Here is a 15597-nt window from a genome sequence, read left to right on the forward strand (position 1 = left end):
CAACTGGGAGCAACTGGGATGGGGCTCTGGGGGGACACTCGGGGGGTCCCGGGCCCTCCCCCACCTCCCTCCGATTGCCCCCGACCCCGAGACCCCCCAGGACCCCTCGGGACCCCCCCAGGACCCCTCGGGACCCCTCAGGACCCCCCATTCCAGCCCCACCTGCTCCGGCGGCCGCGGTTCTGCCGGGTCGGACACGGCGAGGGGCGGGGCCGGAATTTGGGGGTCGGGGGGAGTTTTTTGGGGTGCCCCAGGGGAATGGTGGGGAGGGGGGGCGGAGCCGGGGTTTGGGGCGGATCCGGGCGGTTTTGGGGGTTCCTGGGTGGGGCTGGGGGAGGGGGGAAGTGGTTTGTGGTTCAACAGAACGGCGGCACCGCCCTGGGGAGGGGGCGAGGCCGCAAAGGCGCCCCCAGACCCTCTGGGCCCCCAACCCCCCCCCAAAATCCCTCCTCAACCTCCTCGGGCACCCCAAATTCGCCCCCGACCCCCCGAAAAAAACACAACACGACAAACACCGAATTTCTGCCGTTATTTCTGTTTTTTGTCCCTTCGTTTAATTTCCTTTAATTCTTTTTTAAATTCCTTTTTGGGGGGGACCCCCAATTTCCCCCCCCCCCGCACCTCAGTGATGCCGCAGAGCCCCCACCCCAAATCCCGCAGCGCTGGCGAGGGAGAGGGGAGACCCCCACCCCAAAACCCAATCGAAAACAACAAAAGGAGCCCCAAAACTGCCCCAAATTCGCACTGAAACTGCTCCGAAACTGCCCCGAAACTGTTCCAAAACTGCCCCGAAACTGCTCCAAAACTGCCCCAAAACTGCCCCGAAACTGCTCCAAAACTGCCCCAAATTCGCACTGAAACTGCCCCGAAACTGCCCCAAAACTGCCCCAGATCTCGGGGGCTCCTCTGAACCCCCCGGGGGGAGATTTGGGGGCGCAGGGCGAGAGCTGAGGGGGGGTCCCAGGTGGTCGGGGACAGTTGGGGACCCCCCCCCCCCAATTATTATCATTTAGGGGAGGATTTGGGGGGGCTGAAGGCACAGGGTGGGGTCGAGCGTGTCCTGGAGGGGGGGGGGGGGGTTCCCGACAATTCCCGGGTTTGCTCTGGGGTGAATTTGGGGGATTTTGGGTGCGGGATTCGGGGGGGGGATTCCAAAGGGGGGGTTCCGAGGTGTGTGTGTGGGGGGGGGGGTTTCCAAGTGAGGGGGGGTCCCCGTTACTCTCGGGGGTCGTCGGGGGCGGGGATGCGCTGCCGGCTGGGCTCGCAGCCCCAGATCTCCCGCGCGTACTGAGCGATCGTGCGGTCACTGGAGAACTTCCCCGCGGCCGCCACGTTCCGGATCACGGTCCGGGTCCACTCGCGTTGGTTCTGGGGTGTCCCGAGGGGAATGGGGGGGTCAGGGGGGCGGGGGGACCCCCAAATGCACCCCCAGAGCCCCGCCCGTTCTCTCCCAGACACCCCCACCCCCACTCTTTGTGTGTCCCCATGGGGTTTTGGGGTCCCCCCCGCCTGTCCCCCCCCCCCATGAACATTTGGGGACCCCCTCAGTGCCCCCCCCTTTCCCCCTCAGGGAGTTTTGGGGAACCCCCCCGGGGACCTCCCTTGGGTTTAGCGACCCCCGCCCCAACCCCTCTGTGCCCCCTCGGGGGTTTTCGGGACCCCCCAAACCTCACCGGGGTTTTGGGGGGGGTCCCGTTTTGGGGGGTGTCCCTTTGTTGGGGGGTCCCGTTTTGGGGGGGTGTCCCTTTGTTGGGGGGTCCCTTTTGGGGTCACTTTGGGGGTGTTTTTTTGAGGGGGGTGGGGGTCGCGTCGCTTTTGGGGAGGGGTCCCCACCTTGTAGAGGGCGCTGACTTTCTCCTGGCACTTCACGTAGGCCTCGTAATCCGCGAACACCTTAAACCTGAGGGGGGCGGAAATGGTGTCCGTGACTCCCCCCCTATCGCGATATAAACCCCGACATCTCCCATCAATCAAACCAACCCCATTCCCCCCTCCCTGCTGACCCCCACCCCCTTCCTTGGTCCCGCCCCCTCCCCTCTCCTCCCCCCGCCCCCCAATCGCGATTTCCCGTCCCGCAGGGCTCCTGTCGCGACCTGTCGTGATTCATCAGCATGTTGACGATGTCGCGGAACAGGTCGGGCTGCCGGGGGCTGAAGAAGCCGGAGCTGAGCTGGTCCACGGCCTGGCGGAGCTCGGGCAGGCGGTCATAGTACTCCTGAGCCCGGTACCTGGGGGCAGGGGGCGTTTGGGGTGATTTCGGGGGGTTTTGGGGAGGTTTGAGGAGGTTCAGGGGGTCTCCCCCAAATCCTCTGGACTTCCCTCCCTGCTCAGCTTTGTGCCCATGGGGTCTCTGGGTGTCCTGAGTGACCATGGGGGTGGTCAGTGGGTCACCATGAGGTGGTCACTCTGTGCCACAGGGTGGTCACTGGGTGCCATGGAGTGGTCAGTGGGTCATGGGTCACTATGGGGTGGTCAGTGGGTGCACTGGTCACTCTGTACAATGGTCACTCTGTACAATGGTCACTCTGCACCGGTCACCCTGCACTGGTCACCCTGCACTGGTCACTGCCGTGGTCACTCTGGGGGCACTGGTCACCCTGCACTGGTCACCCTGCACTGGTCACTCTGCACTGGTCACCCTGCACTGGTCACTGCAGTGGTCACCCTGCACTGGTCACTCTGCACTGGTCACTCTGCACTGGTCACTCTGTGCAGTGGTCACCCTGCACTGGTCACTGCACCGGTCACTCTGCACTGGTCACTGCAGTGGTCACTGCACTGGTCACCCTGCACTGGTCACTCTGCACTGGTCACCCTGCACTGGTCACTTGCAGTGGTCACTCTGCACTGGTCACTGCACTGGTCACTCTGCACTGGTCACCCTGCACTGGTCACTCTGCACTGGTCACTCTGCACTGGTCACTCTGTGCAGTGGTCACCCTGCACTGGTCACTGCACCGGTCACTCTGCACTGGTCACTGCAGTGGTCACTGCACTGGTCACCCTGCACTGGTCACTCTGCACTGGTCACCCTGCACTGGTCACTTGCAGTGGTCACTCTGCACTGGTCACTGCACTGGTCACTCTGCACTGGTCACCCTGCACTGGTCACTCTGCAGTGGTCACTGTGCACTGGTCACTGCAGTGGTCACCCTGCACTGGTCACTGCAGTGGTCACCCTGCACTGGTCACTGCACCGGTCACTCTGCACTGGTCACTGCAGTGGTCACTCTGTGTAGTGGTCACTGTGCACTGGTCACTGCACTGGTCACCCTGCACTGGTCACCCTGCACTGGTCACTGCCGTGGTCACTCTGGGGGCACAGCCCGGGTCCCCCCAGGCCCGCACCCCTTCCTGTCGAGCTCCTCCACGTCGGGCACCCTCATGCCGAAGATGAAGAGGTTCTGCTCGCCCGCCTCCTCCGCCATCTCCACGTTGGCGCCGTCCATGGTGCCGATGGTCAGCGCCCCGTTCAGCATGAACTTCATGTTCCCGGTGCCCGAGGCCTCCGTGCCCGCCGTGGAGATCTGCTCCGACAGGTCCGCGGCCGGGATCACTGCGGGGGCGCCGGCAGGGGGGTCAGCGGGGCGATAGTGGGCGATATCCGGGGATATTAGGGGATATTCAGGTTATATTGGGTGATATCGGGGGATATCGGGGTTATATTGGGGGATATTGGGTGATATCGGGGGATATTCAGGTTATACTGGGGTGATATCAGGGGATATCGGGGTTATACCAGGTGATATCGGGGGATATCGGAAGGTATCGGGGGATATTGGGGTGATATCGGGTGATATCGGGGGTTATCAGGGGATACTGGGGTGAAATCGGGGGATATTTGGTTTATATTGGGGGATATCGGGAGGTATCAGGGGATATGGGGGTGATAGCAGAGGATATCGGGGGATATTGGGGTTATATCAGGGATATTGGGGGTGGTATTGGGGAATATTGGGGTGATATTGGGGGACATTGGGGTGATATTGGGGGGTATTGGGGTTATATCAGGGATATCAGGGTTACTGGGGGATATTGTGGTGTTTTGGGGTTATTTTGGAGGATATTGGGGTTATATGAGGGATATTGCGGTTATATCAGGGGGTACTGGGGTTTATTTGGGTTATATTGTGAGATATTGAGGGGATATCGGGATATTGGGGAGTACTGGGGTGACACCAGGTGACAATCGGGATATTTGGAGACATTGAGGTGATATCAGGGGATACTGGGATTCTGCAGGAGGGATTGGGGATTTTGGGGTGGGTTCAGGAGGTTTTGGGGGTTCAGGGATGTTTTTGGGGTGGGTTCAGGAGGTTTTGGGGTGGGTTCAGGGGGGTTTCTCAGTATTTCTCCAGGAACAGCACCCGCGGGGGGGTGGCGGATTTTGGGGTGATTTCAGGGTTTTTTGGGTTGGTTCAGGGAGTTTTTGGGGTGATTCCGGGGGGGTTTGGGGTTATTTTGGGGTGCCCACCCTTCTCGGCCAGCGACACCCGGTAATTCTCCAGGAACAGCACCGCCAGCCGGTCGCCCACGGCCGGGTCATGGTTGACCACGTCCCCGATGGCCGTCACCAGCCTGATGATCATCTTGGCCATGTGGTACCCGGGGGCAGCCTGGGGGCACCCCAAAACACCACTCAGTGACCCCAAAACACCACTCAGAGACCCCAAAACAACACTCAGCGACGCCAAAACACTCAGCGACCCCAAAACACTCAGAGACCCCAAAACAACACTCAGCGACCCCAAAACAACACTCAGCGACCCCAAAAACCTTCAGGGACCCCACCCCAGAGAGCTCTTGCACCCACCAGGAACCCCAAAACCCCAAACCCAAATGGAGCCCCCTGAGGAGCCCCTCAAATTCTCACTCTGAGCACAAATGGAGCCCGCGAAACCCAAAAAACTCTAAACCCCAAAATCCCAAAAACCCCAAACCCCCCAAAACCCCAAAATCCCCAAACTCCAAACCCCAAAATCTCAAAACCCCCAAAACCCCAAAATCACAAAAACCCCAAAATCCCCAAATCCCCAAACTCCTAAAACCCCAAAACCCCCAAACCCCCAAATCCCCAAAACCCCAAAATCCTCCAAAACCCCAAAATCTAAAAAACCCCAAATCACAAAATCCTAAAACCCCCAAAACCCCAAATCCCCCTGACCTTGCCCCCGATCATGATGGTTCGGGGCACGAAAGGTTTCCCGGGGTCCTTCTTGATCCCTGAAATTGTGGGGGGGGGACCCCCAAAATGGGGAGGCCACGAGTCAAGGGAGACCCCCCAAAATCGGGGAGGGGTCCCCGAGGGGTTTGAGGGAAGTTTGGGGGGGGTCCAGGAGGGTTGTACATGGTGGGGGAGGAGGATTATGGGGTTTTTTGGGGGGTCCCAGAGTGAACTGGGGATTTTTGGGGGGGGTCCCAGGAGGATTTTGGGGGGTCCAAAGGGGATTTGGGGGGGTCCCAGGGGGATTTGGGGGATTTTAGGGGATCCCAGTGTGGGTTTTCTTGGGGGAAATTGGGGGTTTTGGGGGGTTTGGGGATTTTGGGGGGAATCTCCCCAAATGGGGAGGGGTCCAGGGGGGTTTTGGGGACCCCCACTCACGGTTGCAGAGGGTGATGATGAGCAGGAATTTGGGGGTTCTGGGGGGTCCCAGTGCAGTTTTTTTTGGGGGATTTTTGGGGGGATTTTGAGTGGGTTTGGTGGATTTTGGGTGGCTGGGGGATTTGGGGGGACTCTCCCAGAATGGGGAGGGGTCCGGGGGGGTTCGGGGACCCCCACTCACGGTTGTAGAGGGTGATGATGTGCAGGAATTTGGGGTTCCAGGATGGTCCCAGCACGGGTTTTTGGGGATTTTTGGGGGGATTTTGAGTGGGTTTGGTGGATTTTGGGTGGTCAGGGGATTTTGGGGGACTCTCCCAGAATGGGGAGGGGTCCGGGGGATTCAGAGACCCCCACTCACGGTTGTAGAGGGTGATGATGTGCAGGAATTTGGGGGTTCTGGGGGGTCCCAGTGCAGTTTTTTTTTTGGGAATTTTGGGGGTTTGGGGGATTTTGGGTGGTCGGGGGATTTTGGGGGGCTCTCCCAGAATGGGGAGGGGTCCGGGGGGGTTTCGGGGACCCCCACTCACGGTTGTAGAGGGTGATGATGTGCAGGCAGTTGAGCAGCTGCCGCTTGTACTCGTGGATCCGCTTCACCTGCACGTCGAAGAGCGAGGCGGGGTTCACCCGCACCCCCGACATCTTCTCCAGGTACGCTGCGAACTTCACCTTGTTCTCCTGGCGTTTGGGGAGGGGGCAAAGAGGGGCTGGGGGCGCAGCCGGGACCCCCAGAGCTCCCCCCCACCCCAAACTCCCCCCACGAGCGGCTCCGGCCACACCCCCCCCCCCCCCCCCCACACCTGGTCCAGGTGTGCCCTGAGCGTCTCCTTGATCGGCTGAGAGAGGGAGGGGCTGCTGAGACCCCCCCGAGCCCCTTGGGACCCCCCCCCAGCCCTCAGGACCCCCCGGGACCCCCCAAGCCCCCCCTGTACCTGCTTGACGTTGGCCACGTCCCGGATGAAGCTCTCGTCGTCCACGAAGTCGCGGAGCCGCTGGAGCTGGTCCAGGTCGGACACGAAATCCTCCCCGATGCGCTGGAGAGGGAGGGGGGAGCACCAGGTGAGAACAGGTGAGAGCAGGTGAGAACAGGTGAGTACAGGTGAGAACGGGTGAGAGCAGGTGAGAGCAGGTGAGCACAGGTGAGAGCAGGTGAGCACAGGTGAGTACAGGTGAGAGCAGGGGAGAGCAGGTGAGTACAGGTGAGAGCAGGTGAGTACAGGTGAGAGCAGGGGAGAGCAGGTGAGTACAGGTGAGCACAGGTGAGTACAGGTGAGAACAGGTGAGAACAGGTGAGAGCAGGTGAGTACAGGTGAGTGCCAGGTGAGTACAGGTGAGTACAGGTGAGCACAGGTGAGAACAGGTGAGAGCAGGTGAGTACAGGTGAGTGCCAGGTGAGTACAGGTGAGTACAGGTGAGCACAGGTGAGAACAGGTGAGAACAGGTGAGAACAGGTGAGAACAGGTGAGCACAGGTGAGAGCAGGTGAGAACAGGTGAGTACAGGTGAGTACAGGGGTCCAGTCTGTCCCAGGTGAGCCCCAATCTGTCCCAGGCTGTCCCAGGTGATCCCATTCCATCCCAGTCCATCCCAGTCCATCCCAGTCCGTCCCAGTCCATTCCAGTCCGTCCCAGTCCGTCCCAGTCCGTCCCAGTCCATCCCAGTCCGTCCCAGTCCATCCCAGTCCATCCCAGTCCATCCCAGTCCGTCCCAGTCCGTCCCAGTCCATCCCAGTCTATCCCAGTCTATCCCAGTCCATCCCAATCTGTCCCAGTCCATTCCAGTCCATCCCAGTCCCTCCCAGTCCATCCCAGTCCGTCCCAGTCTGCCCAGGTGAGCTCACCTGCGCGATGACCTCGGCCAGGCCGGGGTTGCACATCACCAGCCAGCGCCTCGGGGTGATGCCGTTGGTTTTGTTCTGGAACTTGTGCGGCTCCAGCTCGTAGAAATCCTTAAACCTGGGGGGGGACACCAGGGAGGACATGGGGACACCTGGGGGACACCCAGGGGACATGGGGACAGCCAGGGATGGGGACACGGGGACACCGGGGGGACACAGGGACATGGAGGGGGGGCATGGGGACACCTGGGGGACACCAGGGGGACACCTGGGGGACATGGGGACAGCCAGGGGTGGGGACACCCAGGGGGGGCTGGGGGGATTTGGGGACCGGCTGGGACCAGAGGGATTTTTGGGGTCTGGAGGGACAGGGGGGGGATTTTGGGGACAGGGGGGATTTGGGGTCTGGGGGAGCCAAGGGAGATTTGGGGGTCTGGGGGGACTGGGATGGATTTGGGGTGCTGGGGGTGGCCAGGACGTGGTTGGGGTGATTTGGGGGGATTTGGGGAGATTTGGGGTGGCCCAGGGGGGTCATACACGCTGTCCTTGAGGATCTGGGAGTGGATTTTGGGGTCTGGGGGGACAGGAGGAGAATTTGGGGATGAGAGGGATTTGGGGTCTGGGGGAGCCAAGGAAGATTTGGGAGTCTGGGGGATCTGGGATGGATTTGGGGTGCTGGGGGTGGTCAGGACGTGTCTGGGGGGATCTGGGGGGTTGAGGGGCGGCCCGGGCGGGGTCGTACACGCTGTCCTTGAGGATCTGGGAGTGGATCTCGGCCACGCCGTTGACGGCGTGCGCGCCCACGATGCACAGGTGCGCCATGTTGATGCGCTTGACCGCGCCCTCCTCCACCAGCGACATCCGGCGGAGCCGGTCCAGGTCCCCGGGGAACAGGGAGTACACGCGCTGGGGGGGCGGGGGGACATCCCTGAGACCCCCCCTCAGGGACACCGAGACCCCTGAGACCCCCCCTCAGGGACACCGGGACCCCTGGGACACCCCCAGGGACACTGGGACCCCTGAGACCCCCCCAGGGACATCAGAACCCCTGAGACCCCCCAGGGACATTGGGACCCCAATTCCACCCCCAAGGACACCACAGCAACCCCCCCCCCCCCCCAGTGCCACCGCAGGGTCACCAGACCCCCGGAAACCCCCCTGAGACCCCCCCAGAAATATTCCCCCCCCACCCCCAAACCACGCAGGAATTTCCCCCCAGACACACCCCCAGGTGTCCCCATGTTATCCCCATGTTATCCCCATGTTATCCCCATGTTGTCCCCATGTTATCCCCAACACCCCCCCCAACCATCTGCGTTCTCTCTATCCCCAAACCCCGGGGGTCCCCCACCCTTCACGACCCCCGGGCCCCCCCCGTTTTGCTGCCCCCCGTGCCCAGCCCAGCTCACATCGAGGAAGCGCTGGTTGATCTCGTAGATGAGCTGCAGGTGCCGCGGCAGCAGCGACTCGAGCAGGTGAACGGGCCAGCGCTCCAGCGCCTCGGGCAGCACCGTGTGGTTGGTGTAGGCGCAGGTGCGCACCGTGATGTCCCAGGCCTGGGGTGGAGGGGGACGCCCGTGACAGTAAAAGGTTTAAAAATCATGAAATTCATGAAATTCGGGGAATTAGGAAGAGGCTAGGCTTAGTGGGGCCCTGGAAAAACGTTAGGAATAGACCCTGAAAACGTTCGGCGTTGTGTTTGACGGATCAGGTGAAACTGCACCAGCGTAAGCGGCGTGTGATAAATGATATCATTGTTAGATGGGATGATTGTTTATAATTAAATATAATTATTGTTTAATCGTAAGAAGAATCATGAGGAACCATGTTAGAAGTTTGAGGGGGACCACGAGGAGCCCATGCTTGGATGAAATCTACATATACAATAGAACAATATAAGTTTAATAATTAACATGAAGGTTATATAACAATAGAATATAAAAACACGTTCACCCCAAGCCCATGGCAGAGTCAGATTTGGGTTGGTACCCCTGACACCCAGAGCTCTTCAATAAAAGCACCGGCACAGAATCATTCCCTGATTTTGTGTTCCTGAACATAAACGGGGGGGGACACCAGGGGACACCCCCAGAGTGACCCCGCAGCCCCCCAGGGTCACCAGGACCACCCCCCCCACCATCCCTGCTCCCACTGGGGACACAGAACACGGAACCCGCAGGACATGGAACCCATGGGACATGGAACACGGAACCCATGGGACACAGAACACGGAACCCACGGGACACAGAACACGGAACCTGCAGGACACGGAACCCGCAGGACATGGAACCCACAGGACACAGAACACGGAACCCACGGGACACGGAACCCACGGGACACAGAACACGGAACACGTGGGACACGGAACACGCGGGACACGGAACACGCGGGACACAGAACATGGAGCTCAATGCAGGGGGGGGGAGGAAAGGTTTTGGGGACCCCCCCTGCACCCACCTGGTCCCATCCCAGGTGCTCCTCGTCCACCAGGATCCGCATCAGCTCCGGGATGGCCAGAGAGGGGTGGGTGTCGTTCAGCTGGATCGCCACCTGTGCGGAGGGCAGGGGTCAGAGGGGGTCCGAGAGGGGGATCTGGGGGGTCCCCGGGGGGTTTTGGGGGGTCCCCGGGGGGGTTTCAGGGTTCACCTTGTCGGGGAAGCTCTCGAAGGATTTGCGCACGGGGTCGCGGCTGCCGAACTTGGCGGATTTGAAGCGCCGGATGATGTCGTGGAGCGTGGCCGCCACCACGAAATATTCCTGCTTCAGCCGCAGCTCCTTGCCCTCGAAAAACTGGGGGTGTCCCCCCCCGTGAGACCCCGAAACAGCCCCCCCAAACCCCTCCTTGCCCTCGACAAACTGGGGGTGTCCCTGAAACAGCCCCCCCAAACCCCTTCCCCTCGAAAAACTGGGGGTAACCCCCCATGAGACCCCCCCGCTAGGGATCCCCAGGCCCCTCCCTATGTTATTTTTGGGGTATTTTTAATGTTCTCAGCCAGGTTTGGGGGTCCCCCCTGGGGCACCCCCAGACCCCCTCAGGACCCCCCAGGACCCCCCCAGCCCCCCCATTCCTCACGTTGTCATTGGGGTACAGCACTCGGGAGATGTTCTCGGCCAGGTTTCGGTCCAGCACGGCCTGGACGTAGCCCCCGACATTGACTGGGGGGACAGAGAGGCTCAGGGGGTGGGTTTGGGGTTCGAGGGTGGATTTGGTGTTCGGGGGTGGATTTGGGGTTCAGGGGTGGATTTTGGGGTTGGATTTTGGGGTTCGGGGTGGATTTGGGTCGGGGCACTCACAGTCCTTGAGGTTGAAGTCGTTGGGGGCGCGCGCTGACCACAGGCGCAGGGTGTTGACGGTGTTGTTGCGGTAGCCGGGGACAGGCGTGTCATAGGGCAGGGCCAGCACCACCTGCGTGTGACACACGCGTGTGCAAGGGACCCCCCGGACACCGAGAGACCCCCCCCGAGCGGCAGCGCCTCAGCACATCCTCACCTGGGCTCAGGTGTGACACCTGTGTGACACCTGTGTGACACCTGTGTGTGACACCTGTGTGTGTGACACCTGTGTGTGTGTGTGACACCTGTGTGACACCTGTGTATGACACCTGTGTGTGTGTGACACCTGTGTGTGTGACACCTGTGTGTGTGTGTGACGCCTGTGTGCGTGTGACACCTGTGTGACACCTGTGTGACACCTGTGTGACACCTGTATGTGACACCTGTGTGACACCTGTGTGTGTGTGTGACACCTGTGCGTGTGTGACACCTGTGTGACACCTGTGTGTGTGTGACACCTATGTGTGACACCTGTGTGACACCTGTGTGCGTGTGTGACACCTGTGTGTGTGTGTGTGACACCTGTGTGTGTGTCACCTGTGCAAGGCCCCTGACACCTCGGCACCTCCTCATCACCCTCACCTGAGTGTGCAGCCACCTGCTCTGTGCTCTCCCTGTCCCCTCACACACCTGGAACTGTCACCTGTGCCCCTCACCCGTGCCCAGCTGTGCCCAGGTGTGCCCAGGTGTGCCCAGGTGTGCCCAGGTGTGCCCAGGTGTGCCCTCACCTGTGTGTCCAGCCACCGGGCCCCCTCGGGGCCGTGCTCCACGCGCCCGTAGAAGTGCACGGGGATCGTGTACTCGGGCCGGGCCTTCTCCCAGGGGTTCCCGAAGCGCAGCCAATCATCGGCCTCCTCCACCTGGGGGGGCCCAGACACCTGAGACCCCCCCCCAAAACCCCAAACCCACACAGAAACCCCCCCCCTAAAACCCACACAGAGACCCCCCCCCCCAAAACCCACACAGAGACCCCCCCAAAACCCCAAACCCACACAGAGACCCCCCCCCAAAACCCCAAAATTCACACAGAGACCCCCCCCCAAACCCCAAAATTCACACAGAGACCCCCCCCCAAAATCCACACAGAGCCCCCGCCCCCCAGCTTCCACCCCCTCCCCTCTTTGTTCTCAAGCACAGGGAGGGAACCCCAAAAGCGCCACCCCCCAAAATCGCTGGGGGGATTTGATGACCCCTGGGGTTCCCCAGGACCCCCCCCGGGACCCCCCCCGCACCTGCCCCCCCCCCCCGGGGACCCCCCCGCACCTGCCACCCCCCCGCGATGCGCTGGTTGAAGATGCCGAACTCGTAGCGGATCCCGTAACCGTAGGCGGCGAGACCCAGGGTGGCCATGGAGTCCAGGAAACAGGCTGGGGACATGGGGACACGGTCAGGGACATTGGGGACATCGGGGACAGGGGCTGGGGACAGGGTCAGGGACATTGGGGACAGGGGCTGGGGACAGGGGGTCACAGTCAGGGACATTGGGGACATCGGGGACAGGGGCTGGGGACAGGGTCAGGGACATTGGGGACAGGGGCTGGGGACACGGGGTCACAGTCAGGGACATTGGGGACAGGGGCTGGGGACACGGGGACACGGTCAGGGACATTGGGGACATCGGGGACACGGTCAGGGACATTGGGGACATCGGGGACAGGGGCTGGGGACAGGGTCAGGGACATTGGGGACATCGGGGACAGGGGCTGGGGACACAGGGACAGGAACATTGGGGACATTGGGGACACAGGGGACAGGGGCTGGGGACACGGTCAGGGACATTGGGGACATCAGGGACAGGGGCTGGGGACACAGGGTCACAGTCAGGGACATTGAGGACATGGTCAGGGACATTGGGGACACAAGGGACAGGGGCTGGGGACACGGTCAGGGACATTGGAGACATCGGGGACAGGGGTTGGGGACACAGGGACACGGTCAGGGACATTGGGAACATTGGGGACAGGGGCTGGGGACACGGTCAGGGACATTGGGGACACTGGGACAGGGTCAGGGACACGGGGACACAGTCAGGGACATTGGAGACATCGGGGACAGGGGTTGGGGACACAGGGACATAGGGACAGGGTCAGGGACCTTGGGGACATGGGTTGGTAACACTGGGGACACAGGGACATGGGGACAGAAGTTGGGGACACAGGGATATTGGGGGGACACTGGGACACTGGGGGGACACTGGGATGACACAGGGACATTGGGGACACCATGGGGACATGGGGGGGGGGGGACAGGAGCATCCTGGGGGGATCCCGGTGACCGGGGCTGTCACCAAGGGGGGAGAGGGACACGGGGGACAATTCTGGGGACAATCAGAGACATCCCGGGGGGCGGGGAGGACAACGGGGACATTGTGGGGTCCCCTCCAGCCCCTCGGGGACCCCCCCGCACCTGCCAGCCGCCCCAGGCCACCATTGCCCAGCCCCGCGTCCTCCTCGATCTCCTGCAGCTCCTCCATGTCCAGCCCGAGCTGGGGACAGGGACAACAGAGCAGGGGTTGGGGAGGGACCCCAAAACATGGGGGAGGGACCCCAAAACTTGGAGGGGACACCCCAAAACTGGTGGGGGGACACCTCAAAACGTCCCCATCCCCCTCCCTCCCTCCCTCCCCCCGCTGTCCCCTCCCTGCCCTTCCCGTGTCCCCCCAGTCCCACCTCCCCAAATCCCGGGGACAGCCCCGCATTGCGGCCCCTCTGCGGCCCCCCGCGACCCCTCCCCAGCCCCCCCAGCCCCCCCAGACCCCCCAAACCCCCCAGACCCCCCCCAAACCCCCCGTGCCCCCCCATACCTGGTAGAGCGCCTCGTCGCAGCCGCTCTGGAGCCCCAGATTCACCATGGTGTTGGTCAAGGTGCGCCCCATGTAGAACTCCAGGGACAGGTAATAGATGCGCTAAAAGGGGGTTCGGGGGGTCAGGGGGGGTCAGGGGGGGTCACTGGGGGGTCACTGGGGGGTCACGGACACCCCCGCGCCCCCGGGTTCCTCCCCCCGGCCCCGCCGCCCCCCCGCTATCCGGTGTCGGGATTAAATGGCAGCGCCCGGGGTAACGGGAAAGGTCAGGATAAATTTAACCGGGTATGGGGGGGGGAAAGGACCCCCCCAGTCCTGATCCCCCCCAAAACCCCCCCCAGTCCTGATCCCCCCCGAAATGCACCCCCAAAATCTCCCCCTCCCAGAGCTGAGACCCCCACAATTCCCCCCTCATTGGGGTCGTCACAGTAGCATGGGTGGGCATGGGGACCCTCAAGACCCCCCAAATGCCTCCAGGACCCCCTTTCCCCCCACTTTGGGGTTCTTCTGTTTATAGCACTGCTGGATCTGCAGCCCCCAGACCCCTCCAGGACCCCCAAACCTCTCCAGGACCCCCCAAATCCCCACTTTGGCCTCTTCCTCATCATGGAACTGCAGCCCCCAGACCCCTCTGAGGACCCCAACCTCCCCCCAGAACCCCCCCAAACCCCCACTTTGGCCTCTTCTTCATCATGGAACTGCAGTCCCCAGACCCCTCTAGGACCCCCAAACCCCTCAGGACCCCCCAAACCCCCACCTTGGGGTCTTCTCATGGTGGCACTGCTGCGTGTGCAGCCCCCAGACCCCCCCAGGACTCCCCCAAACCCCCCAAACCCCCACTTTGGCCTCTTCCTCACGGTGGCACTGTTGGTTCTGCAGCCCCCAGACCCCTCTAGGACCCCCCAAACCCCCCCAGGACCCCCCAAACGCCCACCTTGGGGTCTTTCTCGTAGTAGTACTGCTGTGTCCGCAGCCAGCGCCCCACCAGGTGGTCGCGCACGGTGTGTGCCAGCGCCATGTAGTAGTCGCGCGATGTCGCGACATTGCGATCCTTGACGAGGGTGAAGTGCAGGTGCCGGTTGAAGTTTTTCTTCAGCTCCCCCACGTTCTCGGGCCCCGCCAGGCCCCGCACGCTGATTTGCCGCCGCCGATCCGCGTCCGTCAGCGGTCGCGACATGGCGACAGAAATGGGGGTGGGGGTCTCTGGAGAGTCAGGGGGGCTTGAAGGGATGAGAAGCTCTGAGGGGTCCGAGCTCCGGGGGTCCGGCTTTGGGGGGTCCGGCTTTGGGGGGTCCGCAGGAATCCGGGTTGGGAGAGCTCCGGAGGGCTCCGGGTTTTGGGGGGTCCTGGGGATTCCGGGTTTTGGAGGGGTCCGGAGGGCTCGGAATTTTGGGGGGAGGTCCTGGGGGGGCTCTGGGTTTTGGGGGGGTCCGGAGGGCTCCGGGTTTTGGGGGTTTAGGACTTGGGGGGCTCCGGGCCGGGGCGGCGGCAGCAGCGGCGCCCCGGCCGCTTTGAGCGCGCGGCTGCTTCAATATTCATGAGGGAGGAGGAGCCTGAGTGGAGCCACGCCCCCACGCCGACATTAAGGGTAATGAACCGATAATTATTCATAAAGGGGCGGAGCTCAAGGCGGGCAATGCCCACTGCTCGTTAATTATTCATGAAGGGGCGGAGCTTGAGCGCTTCCTGGTCCCACAGCGCCCCCTGCGGGCCGCGCGCCCCTGCGACCCCTCCCCAAACCCGGGGGGTCCCGAATGTCTCGGGGGGGGTCCCTGGGTGTGTCCCCGCTCCGGGGGGGGTCAGGGGGGTCTGTACGTGCTGCCCCCCCCTTTTCGCCCCCCCCGCGGTAACCGGATCCCCCCCCCATGAAGGTCGCGACATTCGCGGTGACCTCGGCGCTGAGTGACGGCCGCAGGGGGTGGGGGGGGCGCGACCCCCGCGACACCGGCTCCGGTTTCACGGCGGGGGGGGGAGGCGGGGGGGGCGCACGGCGAAACCCGAGCCCGGTGACGCGAGGAGGGGAGGG

At 62.5% G+C, this 15597-nt stretch overlaps 1 protein-coding gene across 2 annotated transcripts; it reads right to left on the reverse strand.

Annotated features, from left to right (window-relative positions):
• Positions 1-519: 519 nt before the first annotated feature.
• PYGM (glycogen phosphorylase, muscle associated) lies at positions 520-15523 on the reverse strand. Of its 2 annotated transcripts, XR_011677706.1 has the most exons (21): positions 14506-15523; positions 13572-13673; positions 13175-13253; positions 12032-12135; positions 11497-11628; positions 10730-10841; positions 10509-10591; positions 10082-10225; positions 9893-9985; positions 8845-8991; positions 8178-8341; positions 7439-7553; positions 6532-6633; positions 6130-6277; positions 5165-5223; positions 4475-4616; positions 3349-3556; positions 2094-2228; positions 1834-1900; positions 862-1368; positions 520-816 (listed from the first exon to the last, which is right to left on the reverse strand). XR_011677706.1 is itself a non-coding variant. In XM_071419640.1 (20 exons), exons 1-20 carry the CDS (start codon positions 14746-14748, stop codon positions 1216-1218), a joined length of 2532 nt encoding a protein of 843 aa, XP_071275741.1. In that variant the 5' UTR covers positions 14749-15523; the 3' UTR covers positions 520-1215. The 2 variants fall into 2 exon arrangements, 1 of the variants encoding a protein (XP_071275741.1); XM_071419640.1 differs by having other exon boundaries at positions 520-1368.
• Between the last annotated feature and the right edge of the window lie 74 nt (positions 15524-15597).

The sequence above is a fragment of the Agelaius tricolor genome, unplaced genomic scaffold (assembly GCF_023055355.1).
Source record: "Agelaius tricolor isolate 1412-34295 unplaced genomic scaffold, bAgeTri1.0.p SCAF_112, whole genome shotgun sequence".
NCBI classification, from domain to species: Eukaryota; Metazoa; Chordata; class Aves; order Passeriformes; family Icteridae; genus Agelaius; species Agelaius tricolor.